At 39.7% G+C, this 17,530-nt stretch overlaps 1 protein-coding gene across 1 annotated transcript; it reads left to right on the forward strand.

Annotated features, from left to right (window-relative positions):
• The first annotated feature begins 10,635 nt into the window (after window positions 1-10,635).
• Window positions 10,636-12,096, forward strand: LOC131659895 (uncharacterized). The gene has a single exon (XM_058929018.1). The coding sequence runs from the start codon at window positions 10,636-10,638 to the stop codon at window positions 12,094-12,096; it is 1,461 nt and encodes a 486-aa protein (XP_058785001.1).
• Window positions 12,097-17,530: the final 5,434 nt, after the last annotated feature.

Genomic DNA, 17,530 nt, shown 5'->3' on the forward strand with positions numbered 1-17,530 from the left:
TCCACGAAACCTTTGTCGAAGACAGAAATCTGGCACATGAGATTGGGCCAAGTCGGAGAAAGGGGTCTGGTCGAATTAGGGAAACAAAATCTGCTTGGTGGAGACAAAGTCGAAAAGCTGAAGTTTTGTGAATCTTGTGTACTTGGAAAATCTTGCAGAGTGAAGTTCAACAAAGGCAAACAAAGAACACATGAATCCCTTGATTATATCCATGCTGATCTTTAGGGGCCTGCAAGGTGTCCATCACATTCAGGAGCAAGGTATTTTCTATCCATAGTTGATGATTATTCCAGAAAGTTATGGGTATTCATCCAGAAGACTAAGGATGAAACTTTTGAGATTTTCATAAGTTGGAAAACTCTGGTCGAAAATTAGTCTGGCAGGAAGGTCAAGAGGTTGAGAACCGATATGGCCTTGAATTTTGCAATGAGGCGTTGGACAGCTTTTGTGCTGCCTCTGGTATTGCAAGGCACATAATTACTGCAGGTACTCCACAGAAAAATGGTTTGGCTGAAAGGTTTAATCGAACTATTTTGGAGAGAGTCGGATTCATGTTGACTAGTGCTAGATTAAAGAAGGTGTTTTGGGCTGAGGCTATTTTGACAGCAACATATCTCATAAACAGATGTCCTTCGACGGCATTAGATATGAAGACACCTGAAGAAGTTTGGTCAGGACATCCACCAGATCTCGACAAACTGAGAGTATTTGGCTGTGTAGCCTATGCTCACATTAGGCAAGACAAGGTTGAACCTAGAGCTCTTAAATGAATGTTCATGGGATAGCCTAAAGGAGTCAAAGCTTATACGCTATGGTGCCTAGATCCATGTCACAGGAGGTGTATCACCAGTCGAGATGTAATTTCAATGAAGCAGAGATGGCTTTCAAGAAAACTGATGATGATGGTGGTCGAAGTGCAAAAGAGCTGGAACAGATAAAGATTTCGGTTGAGGTGGAGCAAGTTGATGTTGAATTGCATATCGCTGATGAAATCGAAGGAGAAGCATAAAATGCTAGGGAAGCTGAGGAAACTGTCGATGACTACCTATTGTCGAGAGATAGATCGAGAAGAGTCATCAAGCCACCTCAAAGACTTGGGTATGCAAATCTTATAGCTTATGCCTTAATCTCTACAAGTAAGGTTCTAGATGAAGAACCTAGAGACTATAAGGAAGTTATGAGGAGTCGAAATAAGACTGAATGACTGAAGGCCATAAATGTTAAGATGAAATCTTTTCATGATAATCACACTTGGGAACTAATCAAGAAACCTTCTAGGTTAAGGTTAGTCAATTGTAAATGGATTTTCAACGTTAAGGAAGGAATCGAAGGAGTGGCGTCGAAAAGATAAAAGGCAAGGTTGGTCGCAAGGGGTTTCACTCAGAAAGAAGGTGTCGACTTCAATGATGTGTTTTCACCTGTTGTGAAGTATAGGTCCATTCGAATGTTGCTTGCCATGGTGACACAGTTCGACCTTGAACTAGAACAGATGGATGTGAAGACTGCGTTCTTGTATGGTGATCTAGATGAAACGATCTTGATGAGGCAACCTGGAGGGTATGTCGAAAAAGGGAAGGAAGATTATGTGTGCAAGCTAAAGAGATCTTTATATGGGTTGAAACAATCTCCTCGACAGTGTAATAGGAGATTCGGCAAGTTCATGGCACGCATAAGTTTCATTAGAAGTCAGTTCGACCACTCCGTTTACTTCAGATTTTGACCTGGTAATTCATTTGTTATTTTGTTGTTTTATGTGGATGACATTCTCATAGCAAGCAACAATGTCGAAGATGTAATGATGGTGAAGGTTGAACTCAATAAGGAGTTCGATATGAAAGATCTGGGAGCTCCTTCCTAAATTCTTGGGATTGACATTCGAAGAGATAGAAGCAGTTGAAATTATGCTTATCTCAAGAGGCATACCTATGGAAGATTCTCGACAAGTTTGGTATGTTGAATTCGAAGCCAGTTGTAACTCCGACAAACCCTCAATTCAAGCTGAGTATTGATCAGTGTCCTAGTACTGATGTCGAAAGAGCCTATAAGAATAACATTTCATATGCTAATATAGTTGGTTCTTTGATGTATGCTATAGTCTGTACTAGACCCGCTATAGCATATGCAGTAAGTCTTGTAAGCAGGTACATGGCGAATACTGGAAAGGCTCATTGGCAAGTATTAAAGTGGATTTAAAGGTACATAAATGGGTCTCTGAAAAGGGTCCTAATTTATGGTGGAGCTTGGGTGAAGATAGTAAAGTAGTAATCGAAGGATATGTTGACTCTGATTATGCAGGTTCTATGGATTCTAGAAAATCTATTTCTTGATATATTTTCACTATGTTTGGCACTGCAATTAGTTGGAAAGCAACATTTTAGAAGATTGTTTCTCTATCAACCACTGAAGCGGAGTATATTTCCCTAACTGAAACTGTGAAAGAAGCATTGTGGCTTGAAGGTTTTGCGAAGGAGCAAAAACTTCAAGGTCGAGGTATCACTGTTAAATGTGATAGTCAAAGTGCAATACACCTGTCGAAGAACTCAGCATATCATGAGCGAACTAAGCACATCGATGTGAGGCTTCATTTCGTCAGAGAAGTAATCGAGCATGGAAAAGTCCAAATGCTGAAGGTTTTGACTGAGGACAATGCTGCTGATATGATCACCAAGACATTACCGAGTTGCAAGTTTTTCCACTGTATGCAGTTGATAAAGCTGCATGAAGAAAGCTAGTTTGTTCTCTTGATGTTGTAAAGTTAGGTCCAACATGGAGAATTGTCAGATATTGGATCGAACTCTAGTATGGTCGAAGGGTAGCTTCTTTGTTCGACAGGATTAAGCATGAAGTCGAAGTTTGTTCACATGCTGGTGTCGAAGATGCTAGGGTTGTTAGCATGTTAAATTAGGTTTTAGTTTTTAAACCCTAATTTGTTAAGTTAGCTTGTTTATTAAGTTATGTTGTGTAATGAGCCTTGTGGAAAAAGTCCATTAGTTAGTATGTTAGGTTTTATTATAAATAGCATATTAGTCTCTCATCATTGCACGCTGCAAATCCTAATTTAGGGTGAGAGAGGTTATTTGTTATTCTTGTAAACTTGTAATCTGGTTTTCTAAGAGAAAGTAAAAGAATAGCAGTTATAACCAATTCTTGTGTTCTTCGTCATCCTTGTTCTTTATTCTTTCCTTGTTTTATACTTCGTTATTGGCATTGAATTCACAACACATATATAATCGAGTAGACTCATGAACCTAACGAGTCGAACTATGTATAGTCCAAGTTCTGCTTATTTAGTTGACAAACTTAGTTTTTATAGAAGCTCAAAAGATTACAAAATGAATACTCACATTGGAGAAAGACTGGAACAATTGGTGAGTCATGTTAAGTCAAGAAAATTACAAAAAATATAATCTTTTGTATACTAACCCAAAATGGAAAGATTAAGAAAAATATAACAAAAGTGACTAAATTATAAAAGAATACATAATCATATCCATGTTTATACTGTCATCAATCCAACTCGCCTAGATATGACAACATTCCACAATAAGATGTTGTTATTCTGAGGAGAACCACTAGTTCATGTAGGTGGATCTTGTTGTAGCCTCTTAAATTCTCTCATGAGTTTCTTCCTAGAAAAACCAACAGCCACAAAAAAGTTCAAATTTATTCAACTTTCATACCCATAAGGTAAAATCAGATTTAACACTCAACTACAGCATAAAATTCCAAACTTTGAATTAAAATTAGAAACAAAACCAAATTAGCTAATCAATTTCAAGGAAAAAAGAAAGGCATTGTTGGATAAAAAACCCCAAAATTTATTATCAAAGTATCAAATCACAAACGTGTTTGATGTGGTTGTTTCATCTTCAATCATGATTGTACACCTTTCTCATCGTGTTTCCATGCCCATTTCTTTGTTTTTTGTGTTCTGATTTGAGCCCTAAACCAGCCTTCTAAAAATTTACCATTTTTTATCGTAAGTTGCAAAATCAAAAAAGAATTAAAAAAGGAAGAGAGCAAATCGAAAATCATAAAAAATAAAGAATGTTAGTGGAAGAGAGGAAGAAGAAGAAGAAGAAGAAGAAGAAGAAGAAGAAGAGGGAAGAGAAAAGATGAAGTGACAAAAGTAGAGAGAAGAAAGATAAGAGGTGGGAGCGGAGAGAGACAAGTGAAGAGAAAGATTTAGCATACTTTTCGTTGAGAGAAGGAAAGCATAAAGTTAAAATAATATTTAAATAACTCAACCAATGAAATGAAAACAAATGGAAGTATGGAAGTGGAAAAAGTCAAATATTTTAGCTGAATATGATATTTACTAAAATGGAAATTTGTTAGTGTAAAATGTAAATTAAGAAATGATATTATAGGATTAATGGTGGTAGTTAATTTTCTTAGGTAAGATAGTTATTTGATCTTTGAAGTATCACCATCGAGTTCCTCGAAAATAAACAATAGGTTTTATGTAGGCTTCAACCATGATTGAGGAACATGATACCTGAAACACTTTATATGAAATGTAATACAATGTATTAGACAAAACTAGCTAGCTAGCCGAATTTGAATCGTATTTTGGTAGCGATTGTAGAAGCTAAAAAGTAAGCGACACTTACCATCGTTGGGTCGGTTGGCCGCAACCGACCTGGCACTTTGACGTCTAAACTGCCCGACATAGTAACAATCATTATTGCAATTACCAACAACAAAGGAAGTCCAGTATCTTCCAATACTCTTGTAACACCCTCAAAACCTCTCGGCAAATATATCGCATAATCAGAGTAAAGGCATGCATATCAAAGAGGGCGTCACATGTATTACAAAATAATAACGAAACAAAACATTATAATGCATCTAGTCATGTTCATAACACACATTTGCATATCATGTTTCATATGCACATCACAGCGGAATAATAAAAATGATACCAATAACAATATCTCAATATAATGTCTCATGCATACAAGCATTGGGCTCTACGGCCACATATCACAAAATTTCAACATATCCGAAAGGTAAAGAGAGTAATACAATATCTCTCAAACATAAACATGAAATCAAACGTAAAACCCACAAGTGTTACATAACAAGAGCATGAGGTCTCTCTACCTAAGAAAATGATAAAACAAAAGAAAAGCTCCTCGGCTAAATCCTCTTAAGCAAACGAGCACCTCTACTCCTTAGTACCTGAACGATGTCGTACAAAACATCATTTCAACAGAAGGGTGAGAGTTCATATCTTTATGAAAATATATAATAATAAACAATGTATAGCAACATACAACAAACGAATTCCACACACTTCCAACATACATGTATTCAACACCTTACATCCACATAACATATATGTACCCGTACAACATGCCCCAAAAGATTCAAAATAATCAAGTAAATCATTCACAATTATCACCAAGTACCAATTCACACAATTAGAACATAAACACACCAACACAATTCACATCGATACATGTGACTCCAAATGCAAATCAATGCAAATGTATGTGGTACCAATGTTATCCTTAGTAGATTCCCCACGTCCATCTCTCAGTTAGATAATCACCAATAAGCACGTCCTCTAAGCTTCAAACCAATCCTCTAGGTTTGAGACAAGTCAATATCTCCCACGGAACTACCGAATATTGCCTCTTTCTCACTGAATGAATGCATGTTGTTGCACCCCAAAATTTGCCCTCTTTATTTGAGCTATAAGTTAATAATGACGTTTATTTCGTCATTAAAAATGGAAAAAAAATAATAAAGAGTTTTCATGGGTTTAAGAAGATAAGGTGTGAAAAATGGTTCAAATAGTGGAAATACGAGAAAATTCACAAGTCATATTTGGAAGGTGATATGAGCTAAGTTCCCCCGTGGCCTTGACCGTTTCGACGATATCTACAACTTCCGTGTTCGGCTCGGAAGCCAATTATTTGAGGAAGGTCGCCAGATTTGCAAATTATTTGGGATTTCACAGTGAAAAACAGTGCTGAATGTAGGGTTTCGGACCTCGGAAAATTCATATCTCCTAATCCGCTCGTCGGATTCGCTTGAAAATTTAACTGGAGATCCGTGCCATCATTACCAAGATTTCATTATGTTCGGACCGAAGGCCAATTCTGCATGGAAAATTCCCAGAATTTTAAGGATCATCGCGTTGTTTTGGTAAAAGGTGTGTTTTCGAGTATGTCGCGCCGAGTTCGAAAATTCATAACTCCTTCGATTTTTATCGTATGAAGTACATTCTGGCGGCATTTTCTCAGATAAATTTTGTCAGCTTCGATTCTTCGTCACACATGCCTGTTCAGATTTTGAGCCGAAGATGGGGTTTTATCGAGTTCTTTGAGCGGTACTCACAAAATTCTGCACAGTCGCACCAGATGAATCGACGTTTCTCGTCATTCAAACGCGCATAATTTCTTCATCGCTTATCGGATTGAGATGATTCTCGCGGCGACGAGTCAAGAATTTGGTCATCTTCGCAGGGGCATTGGTTTCGTTCCGAAATTCAGAGCCGAACCGAGTTTCCTTAAAAACGAGCCAAAATAAGACGCACCGAGGGCAATTTGGACATTTCACGTTGACAATATATAAACATTTTGCTCTTCACAAATCAAAAGGAGGACTCTCATAATTTTCAATTCACAAAAAGATCAAAAACACTTTCTCTCAATTCTCTCTCAATTCTCTTGGATCAAAACCACAAATCACATAGAACTTTCATCAATATTCATCAATTTTCTTCAAGAATCAAGAACAACATGGATTGAAGATCAAGGTTTCAAGTTCGAATCTCTCCTTCCTCTTCTTGATCTTGCGCGCCACTCTCTCTCTCCCTTCGGATTTTGTTTTCGAGTTCGTGTCGCGTTCGTGTCGTGTTCGCATCGAGTTCGTGTTCGCACTTCGGTTAGATCTTCATCCGGTAAGCTTCGAATCTTGAATTAAGTGCTTATTTGTTGATCATTATGTGAATTGAAATATAGATCCATATTTTTTTGTTGATTAATGTTGATTGATGATGATTGTTCGGTGAATTTGTATGTTGTTGATCGAATTGGTAGTGTTTATGTGAATTTTGGTCGGATCTAATAATTGTTGCATGTGATTAATGATCATTGTTGATGAATTGTGACATTCGCGCTTCGGATGCGTAATTTTGTTGATGATTGTGTGTGCTTAATTGTTAAAATTCATATAGATGACTTGTGTCGCACTTAAGGTGTTTGTACAAATGCATGTGATAACTTTTTGCTTGATAATTTGCCTTGCTTGATGCTATATGTTGTGTAGCTTGATCACTATCGCATGTGCAAATACTTGTTGCCTTTGTTGCATTCATGTAATTGTTGGTGATGATATTTGAATTGTGGTTTGGCTTGACGCGTCGCACTTTGCTCGATTTGTTGTTATTTGGCCTAATTGACTTGTGGATTCATGACTATCCTTCGCCAAGATGCTACGTTGTGCCTAATCATTGAGAGCGATACATGTTTGACTTGGGCTTACTCATTGAAATCGATATATGTTTGGCTTTGTTGCTTTGGTGCTTGATGATTGTTCGCTTATTGCTAATAGCATGCCTCACATTAATATTTGGTTTACATATTCTCATATGCCATTGATTGTTACCGTGATATCGTGCTTTGTTTCCATGGGTGTTTCATTGTGTTTTGAATGTGTTTTGATGGCTTTTCATGATGCTTACAAGTTGACATTGTTTCAAGTTGAGTGGAATTGATTCCCAAACATAAAAAATAGAAATAAAGTGATTTTCAAACAGTGGAACCCGGTTCCTAGCTTTGGGGAACCGGTTCCCATCCATCAGAGGCCAAAACGGGAGGCAGAATGCCCTGGAACCCGGGTTCCCAAATGGAGGAACCGGTTCCCCTGTGTGTTTTTTTCATCTAACTTCAATCTTTCGTATCTTTTTGCTCGTAACTCCGATTTGCGCGTTCTTTATATCGTTGGAAAGCTTGTGAAATGTGCTATCTCATGAGATGATTGATATTGATTGATTGTAGGTTATTCATGTTTAGTTTTCCCCTTTACATTTGTTGTCCATTTTATGTGTGCGTTAATTGTTCATTTTATCTTAGCTTATAATGCAATAACGCAATTCCGATTGCGATGTTTGTTATCTCTAACTTGTGTGCTAGTGTGTAAGGCATTTGGATGGTCACCGATCGATGTCTATTACTTGAGTGTTCCGCTTTATTTGCGGGACACGATTCCATCCACTCGTATCGTGTTCTCATCTTGGAGACACGTTCCTATTACTTTATACTTGCTTGTTTGGTTTGCTTGTTCCTCTTGCAGGTGTATTGTGATTATGCTCGACGCGCATGTCGACCTTTGTGTGCTTTCATGGCTAATCGGTGTGTTGACTATTTGCTTTTGCTTTGCTAGTTCGCTCGCGGGATCCTAGTTTACTCGCTCTCTTCGCTTTAGTTTACGGATCATCATCCGTTTGGTATTGATTCCGTTTCATTTTATTTCTCTCGCACTTTATCGCTTTCTCGCATCATCCTTTAACATGAGAAGTAGGACCTAGACATGCATCTGGCCAAGCCCTCGAAAGAGGCTCTGTTTTTGTTGGTGTGTTTATATTTGTGCTTTGCGGCAGGGAGTCACGGTGTAATAAGTCCTATATGGCACTCCGTTAAGTCCTCATGGAAGGCACGCGGAAAGGGTTAGCAATCAACCCCCGCCTAGTCTCATCGAGTCCGTTCAGTATGCGCACGCTACGCGTGGCTCGCTTTTGAACCTCCACAAGATCTTGTTATCGAGTATGTCAGGAAAAGGGTTCATGCAGCCGGACCCCCGCCTTTCTTATAGCTCGCGTTGCTCGACGTTGATGCTCGGTGTACGCGCGCACCGTTTCCCTTTACGATCCGTGACGGCTTGGTTTTTGAGAGGGGTCCGCCCTCTTGTCTATGGCCCGATCATTTTCGCGAGGTCTAATGCTTGGTTGACTTAGGTTGAGCTGCTCCCCTTGGCTATGGCGGGACCGTTTTTCTACCATTCGGTCAGTACCGTTGGTTTGTTTGCTTTACGAGCGGACGCTCGTTTGTGTGATATTATTGTTTGCTTCCCTTTTCCCTCGTAGGTTGTTAGTTTAGTTTAGACTTGTACCCTTTGTATGATAACATTAGGTAGCAAGCTTTCCCCTTTAGCTTAGGTCTTCCTCATGCATCTTTTAAAACACAAACCACACTCTTTGATTTTCTTTTCTTAAGAGCTTGTTATTTCCGCTCCATTCCCAAGCATAAGTCTCCAAAGGTCGAGCAGTGGAGTGCCAATGTAACTTGTTCACCTAAAAAACACAAAACAAACAAAAATTAGTTAGCCGAGCTACGGTAGCTCTGATTCTGCAAAACAGATACGTAGGCAGCGGGGTAGGGCCCGTGCGAGCACAATCCTTTCTTTTCCCTACATTCTGCATTCATTTTAGTCCAGATTAACGTAGATTTGTTTACACACCCATAGTTTTAGACACAGGCATGGATACCATCGAGTACGATGGGCGCGAGGGGTGCTAACACCTTCCCCTCGCGTAACCGACTCCCTTACCCTTTTTCTCTGGTCGCGAGACCGTTGTTTTGTTTTGTGGTTTGCTGGCATTCCCTTCCTTTTTAGGATAAATATGTTAGTGGCGACTCTGTGAATTTTCGCGGTAGCGACAGCTGGGGACGTCTCGACCTGTTGCTGGTCCGGACTCAGCGAGTCAATCCTAGCGCTTGTGTGTTTATCATTGGGTGTTTTACTGCTTTGCATATTTGACTGTTTGCATTGCATTCTATGTGCGCTTTTACTTTTCTGCATCATATTCTGGACTGGCTGGATCTCTGTCTGTTGGGTGGGTGTTACAAGAGGTAAAAGGCCCAATACCCAAGCTATGTGTGAACCATAGGAACCCTAGGATAGAGTGGGAGCATAGTTTGTCTCGAGGTGTACGTCTCGGGATGGATTATGTGACCACGAGCAGAGTAGTGGTTTCAAACGGAGGTATTATCGTCACCCGCATCCGCGCTGTGATGATGCTTACCTTCGGGCGGACCGTATACTGCGTTTCATGACCTTACCTTGGCCTAGATTTTACCCGTGAGTGGGGCGGGAATCAATGATCATATTAACAGGTACATTGTTGGTGACCGCTGTTCTCGTTCGTGGGTTACCGCTGTTCTTGTTCGTGGGTTACCGCTGTTCTCGATCGAGTGTACTATGGTCCTTGTTCGTGGGGTACTATGGTTCTTGTTCGAGTAGTAGTCTGTGTTGTATTCCAGTGTGTTATTGACTATGGGCTTTGGTTCCGTGGATTGACATTCCGTGTTCCGTGTGGTATACCATTTGGGGGCCGAACCTTTGGCTCTGTATTATGTGTGTTACCGGAAGTCCAGAATGCCTGGTGGGCGGCAACAAGTCCCACCACTTTGCATCATAGCATATTTATTTCCAAAAGAAACGCAAAAAAAAAAGATATGTATAATAAGCATTTGCATGTCATGTTTTTCAGGGACATTCAGGAGTTCACTCGAGCTAAAAATGGACACTCCCATTGATACCGTCAAGGAAGCAAAGAGACATACGCATACCTACAGCTTCTTCCGAGATCCGTTGACCGCATTAGAGGGTTTGAGTTAGTTAATGACTGCTTTTTGCTTGAAGAGTTTCACGGACAATTATGGGAATATCTTGACTTTGTTGGAAACCGTGGTTGATACTCCTGCTCTGCAAACTTTGATGCAATTCTATGATCCTGAGATGAGGTGCTTCACGTTCCAGGATTACCAGTTGGCTCCGACATTGGAAGAGTATTCTATTATTCTTAATCTCAAGGTAAAAAACGAAGTGCCATTCATCGACATTCCTAAAGAGGTGAATTTCAAGTTGATTGCTGCTGCTCTTTATTTGAGCATAAAAGAAGTATCTGATAATTGGAAGTCGAACGGAGGTGTCTCGGGGTTCTCTTTAAAGTTCTTAGTGAGAAAAGCTAAAGAAGAATTTGAGAAAAAGAATTGGAATGCGTATAATGCCTTGCTTGCTGTAGCCATTTATGGGATTGTCATGTTCCCATGTGTTCCTAATTTTGTAGACTCGGCCGCAGTGCACATCTTCATGGGAAAGAATCCTATTCCTACATTGTTGGCCGATACTTATTATGCCGTTCATTCCCGATATGAGAAAAGTGGTGGTGCCATCACTTGTTGCCTTCAGCTGTTGTTCATCTGGTTCCTCTCTTTGTTGCCCAGCAAAGGACCTTTTGTGAAGACAAGAGATACGCTCAAGTGGACACACAGGGTTATGTCACTTACTTCTTATGATATTCAGTGGCAAAGGTACCGAATTAATGTTTCTGAGGTGATAGTTGGGTGCAGTGAGTTTGAAAATGTTCCCTTGATTGGTACTAGAGATTGCATCAATTACAATCCCGTGGTATCCTTGCGTCAGTTGGGGTATACGTTGAAGGACAAACCGGCGGATCATTTGATAGCGGAGACGGTCTATTTTGAGAAGGGGTCGGATCCAGAGAAATTGGAGAGGATAATTGTGGCTTGGAAGAAGATCCGTAAGCATTATGGAGCCCATTTAGGAAAGAAAGAATCGCTTGCTCTGACACCGTATGTTAAGTGGATTGAAAAGCGAGTCGGAAGTTTGTTGTTGCCATATGATAGAGTTGCACCACTTCAAAAGCAACCTCCTTTGATTCTATCCGAATTTGTGCCGACAGAGCTTTACAAGAATGCTTTGGCTACTAACTACAGGTTGCATGAAAGAGAGCAAGAGACCAATTTGAAATTCTTTGAAGAGAGGGAGGCAAAGATGAGGTTGATGCACCAACTCAAGCAAGTCGAAGGCGCAAGTTCAAGTCAAGCCAGTACCCGGAGGCGTCCCTATGAGTTGCTAGAGGAAGATTTATATCATAAGCAGCAAGAGTGTCTACAGTTACAGAGATCTGAGAGTAGTCTCAAGAGGCAGAAGCGGGATTCAGATAAACAGCTAGCAGAAGAGAAGGCTAAGACTGCTCGACTTGAAGAAGAACTAAGAAGACTCCGAGCCCAACGGAGAGGAGATGGAGGAGCTCATTCTGTTGCCAGGCGATCCTAGCGTCGCTGTGGAGGGGATTTGTTTGATCCATGATGGTTGATTTGATGTTTATGCTTGATATTTGTCGCCCATGTCCAGGATTGTTGGATGGGGTCGCATTTTGATGTTCTAGATTTCTTTTGTATGCCTTATGAGCACATTGTGACACGGTTATGTGTTTTGGTTGTATGAACTCAAATTCTCAGTTATGTTGGAATGAAGTATGCTCAGTTTGCTGAATTATTCTTGCGTGTGGATTGTTGTTCAAATATATTCGGTATCAGGGTTTCTATGTCCTATCTGAAAGTGGGATGAACTCTTGGATACCTGAAAATTGACAAACATTTCATGCATATCATTCATATATCATACATGTCATATATTTGCAGATCTTGCAGGTCTTATATCTTATGTCTTGCTGTTTTGTTTTCAGAAGGAGTTCTAAGACGGCTAATCACCCGTATCCGACTAGGAGCAATCAGAGAAGGCAAATGGAACAGATTCAGGAACAAATGGCTTTGATGAGAGCTCAACTGACAGAGCAGATGAATGCGCAGATGGCGCAGTTTATGGAAGCATTGACTAATGTGACCAAGGGGCAGAACGACTTGCGAGTTCTTGTCGAGAACTCCAAAAGGAATGAGAATGGAGGACATCGAGGGCTGTTTGACGATGTGTCTGGCAGGATTGACGATCATCATGATCCGAATGAGTTTGATCACGTGGGAGGGCACTATAATCCTTTCAATCAGCATCACGGGTTTCCACCTCCACCTCCGTCTCGTCTGTTGGGAAGGAGAGATAATTAGAACCGTGGTAATTTGGATTTTAATGTTGAGAACTTTGATCAGGTATCAAGGCATAGTGCTGATGGTGCACAGGATGAAGTTGAAAGGTATCGTCTGATTGAGGAACGTCTCAGGGCTGTTGAAGGCAAAGGGGTGTTAGGCATGGATATCAATGACTTAGGGCTGGTTCCCGGTGTGAGGATTCCATCGAAATTCAAAGTTCCATCTTTTGACAAATACAATGGGGCGACTTGTCCCATGACTCATGTCAAGGCTTATTATCGCAAGATGTCAGTTTATTCAGAGGATGAAGGTTTCTTAATGCATTTCTTCCAGGATAGTCTTGCTGGGGCTTCGTTGGAGTGGTATGTTTAACTTGAGCGTACTCATATCCATTCTTGGAGAGATCTTGTGGAGGCTTTTATTAAGCACTATCAGTACAATGTTGATATGGCACCCAATAGGACCCAGTTGCAGAGTTTGGTTCAGGGGTCTAAAGAATCTTTCAAAGAGTACGCTCAGAAATGGCGTGAGTTAGCTGCGAGGGTTCTGCCACCTATGACTGAGCGCGAGATGATAGACATGTTCACCAGTACTTTGTCTGGACACTATTACTTGGCTTGCAGTGCTTCAGCTAACTTTTCTGAAATGGTGAGATATGGCGAACGTGTCGACATGGGTCTAAAGATGGGGAAAATTCAGTTGGGAGCTTCTTCTAATTCTGCTGGTGGTAAGAAACAAGCTGAGGGTTATGCCAGAAGGAAGGAAGGAAATGCAGATGCCATATATGGAAGAAGGGGCTCAGGGAGAAGCAATTCACAGGTTAATGCTGTTATGATCCCAGTGCCACAACAACAACAACAACAACAGCAGGGACAGCGTTCCAATAATGATCGCTATCCTCCCAGGACTAGGCCTCACAGAAAGATTGATCTGATTCCTATGACCTATGCTCAAGTGTTGCAACATTTGCTCAAGATTGAGAAGATTACTTTGAGAGATGCTCCGAATGCTCCGGACACACAATCTCCGAACTACAATGCAAACGCACGATGTGCTTTCCATTCAGGTGCCGCTGGGCATGATACAGAGAGGTGCATTGCGTTGAAGAATAAAGTCCAGGACTTGTTGGATCAAAAGATAATCCAATTCACTCCTACGCCCAATATTGTCAATAATCCGATGCCTACTCACGGAGGTTCGGGTGTGAATGCCATTGAGAGTGAAGAGATAAGGGTTGTATCTGATGTGAGCTGTTTGACATTCCCTCTTGTGTCTGTGAAGCAACATCTGGTCAATAGTGGCATTTCCCGGGCTGTGGTGTGGATTGTGAGAATTGCAAGAGTCAACCCGAAGGCTGTGCTGATTTGAAAAGTATGGTACAAAAGCTGATTGATGAGGGTCCTCTTCAGTTCTATCGAAGGTTGAGGGGTGCGAAGAGTAAGGATGGCGAAGTGTCTGTGATCTCAATTCCTTATGATCCAGTCGTTCCAATATGTATCCAAGTGCCTATTCAGATACCTGTCAGTATCCCGTATGAGGAACAACCAGCGGCGTTAATGATCACAGTGCCAGGGCCTATTCCGTATGAGAGTGAGAAGGCCATCCCTTGGCATTATGGTTCAGACGTATATTACTATGGCACGAAGGAAGAAGGCGAGCCATCTAAAGAGAAGCTTGTTGAGGCCTCAGTTGCAAACACTGATAACTTCGCCGGTACTGGTAGGATCACTCGTAGTGGTAGGGTGTTCTCCCCTTAGCTTGTTCAGAACAATGCAGATGCTTTGGCTAAGGCCAAAGGAAAACAAGTAGTGACTGATGTCCAGAATTCTCCGACCCATAATGGGGCACCTGATAGTGCTGTGTCTTCCAAGGATGTGGAAGAATTATTGAGAATCATCAGGAAGTCTGATTACAAGGTTGTTGAGCAGTTGGGCCAGACCCAATCAAAGATTTCTATCTTGCAACTGTTGATGTGTTCAGAAGGTCATAGAGATGCTCTCTTGAGAATCCTGAATGGTGCTTACGTCCCGCATGAAATATCTGTGAATCAGCTAGAAGCGGTAGCCAATAATATCTCCGCTGGGAACGGTTTGGGATTTACGGATCGTGATCTTCCTCCTGAAGGGAGAAACCATAACAAGGCTTTGCATATCTCGATTGAATGTAAGGGGACGACTTTGTCCCGTGTTTTGGTTGATACTGGGTCTTCTTTAAACGTGCTTCCCAAATCAGCTCTCATGCGAATTGACTATGCGGGTGTTGAGTTAAGGCCTAGTGAATTGGTGGTGCGCGGCTTTGACGGTTCAAGGAGGTCTGTGTTCGGAGAGGTAGATCTACCAATCCAAGTGGGTCCTCAGATCTTTACTACAACCTTTTATGTGATGGACATTCAACCTGCTTATTGTTGTTTATTGGGACGACCCTGGATTCACAAGGCTGGTGCCGTGACATCCACGCTTCATCAGAAGTTGAAGTATCCGGTTGACGGTAAAGTAGTGACGGTTTGTGGTGAAGAAGATTATATCGTGAGTCACTTGTCCTCTTTCCGATATGTGGAGATCGAAGGTGAAATACATGAGACGCCGTTCCAAGCTGTCGCGCGCTCGGTTTTTTGCCATACCTCTCGTGGAGAGATACGCGAACTGACTCTTTTTTGTTTCTGCTTTTGTATTTTTGAAAATCAGAGAGTCGCCACCGACCTTTTATTTTATCCAATTAAGGAAAGGTTTATAAAAGAAACAGAAAAAAGACCTTTAAGAAATTCTGGGTAAGGGGGTTGGTTATACAAAGGGAAGGTGTTAGCACCCTTTGTATCCATGGTTATCCATGGGCTCTTTAATTTGCTTAGCTCACTTGTTTTCAATTACTTTTTGATTGCCTTGAAATGCTCGTATGTGGTTCCAAATACCTTTGTAAATTGACTTTGTAATGATCCTTGTGCGGATGTATACAAAGTGCTTTTATCTTTCAAAAGATGTTTTTGAAAAAAGAACGTTAACTTCGTAATGATCCTTGTTTGGATATATACAAAGTATTGTCTTTTTGAAAGTTTTATTTTGAAAAACAATGATATATGAGAGATTTGTTTGTTTTGATTTGAGCAAGCAAATTAGGAGGTCTACCCTGAGTTATAAGGTCTTTATCCTATTTCCTTTAAAAATCTATCCTTTCACCGAATATAAACAAAAGTTCGATTTTGCGTTTGAAATAATAGGATTTGATTTTTGATTTTGAAAAGAATGAGAAAGAGATTACCCTAAGAGGTGCAAGTGTGATTGTGTTTGGATTCAGATATTTTATCTTTGAAGTTAGTGATCTAACGGTTCAATTTTATCTTTGGCATACACGCAGTTTATATGTACTGGAATTTAAAATGCGGAAATGTAAAATGCGGAAAGTAAATCTACGCTATTACATCGATTGTGCAGGAAATGTAAACTACGCTATTTACATGAATTTGACAACCTATACATTTATCTAGGATTTTAAATTGCAAGAAAATAAAAGAAATGTTTTTGGATTTTTTATGATTGATTTTAATTATAATTAATGCATGATAAATTAAATTAAAATGAGGAAAAAAGATGAAAATAAATTTCAAACCTAAAAATTAAGCTTAAAATATGTTCAAAATGCTTGTTAATTAATTTTAAAACAAAACTAATTTTTTTTGGGATTTTTGAAATTGATTTGAAATTTATTAAGTTAATTAATACATAATTATATAAATAATTACACAAATAATTAAAACTTAAAGAGAAAATTATTCTAAATATGTACAAAATTAGACTATGATATATAAACAATATTTAATATAAACAACAAATTTTTTATGATTTTTGATTGGTTGAAAATAATTAAAAGATAAATATATGCATATTATCTAATTAATTATACAAAATATTTAAATTATGAAGAAAAATAAAATATTTTTATATTAGAAAATAAAATATTATTTTAGAAACTTAAAAATATTTGTTGTGTATTTTTTGGATATTTAAAACTATTTTTAATTAATTTTAACAAAGAAATTAAAATAAAATAGAAAATAAAAAGATAGTAATCAGATGTGGAAATTAAATAAAGTCCCTGGTGAGGATGCGTGTTTTGGTGCGTTGGATTGAAGATTGGCTGCATCTAGTGGCTCAGATTAAAGAGTGCATGGCATAATGATAAGACTGCATGCACTGAATTCAAAAGGAATTCAAACTTCTGATGGGGTCCACACGCGCCAAAACTGGCCAATGGGGAAGCGAGATCCGGCCACGCGTGCAGTCAAACATTCAACTACACTATTCATCTTCTTCTTCCTTTTTCCTACGGATTTTGCTGCGGATTTAGCAGCCGAATTACCTGCGGATTTTGCTTCTTTTTTTTATGCTTTTTAAAACCTGCAAAAACAAGGAAATGAATTGTTGCAAATAACCCAGATAGCCTAATTAGGACCCCCTGAGTTCATTAGTGGCATTAGTTTTTGCTAAAAGTCCCTGGAAGGTGCAACTCGAAGCTTCTCAAGCTTAAACAACTAATAATGGTGGAAGGAGTTAGAGGAGTGAATCCTCGCATGAACTACATTGGATCCACTCTAAATGATGTCAAGAACTCAAATCAAAGATTAAATTAAGTTATTATACATGGAAACTTGGAAAATGAAAGTGATGAAG

This window comes from Vicia villosa, linkage group LG1, assembly GCF_029867415.1.
Source record: "Vicia villosa cultivar HV-30 ecotype Madison, WI linkage group LG1, Vvil1.0, whole genome shotgun sequence".
Lineage (NCBI taxonomy): Eukaryota > Viridiplantae > Streptophyta > Magnoliopsida > Fabales > Fabaceae > Vicia > Vicia villosa.

Bases quoted from the DNA above. Each gene is read 5' to 3' on its own strand.
- LOC131659895 (XM_058929018.1), top strand. From the start codon at position 10,636: ATGACTGCTTTTTGCTTGAAGAGTTTCACGGACAATTATGGGAATATC.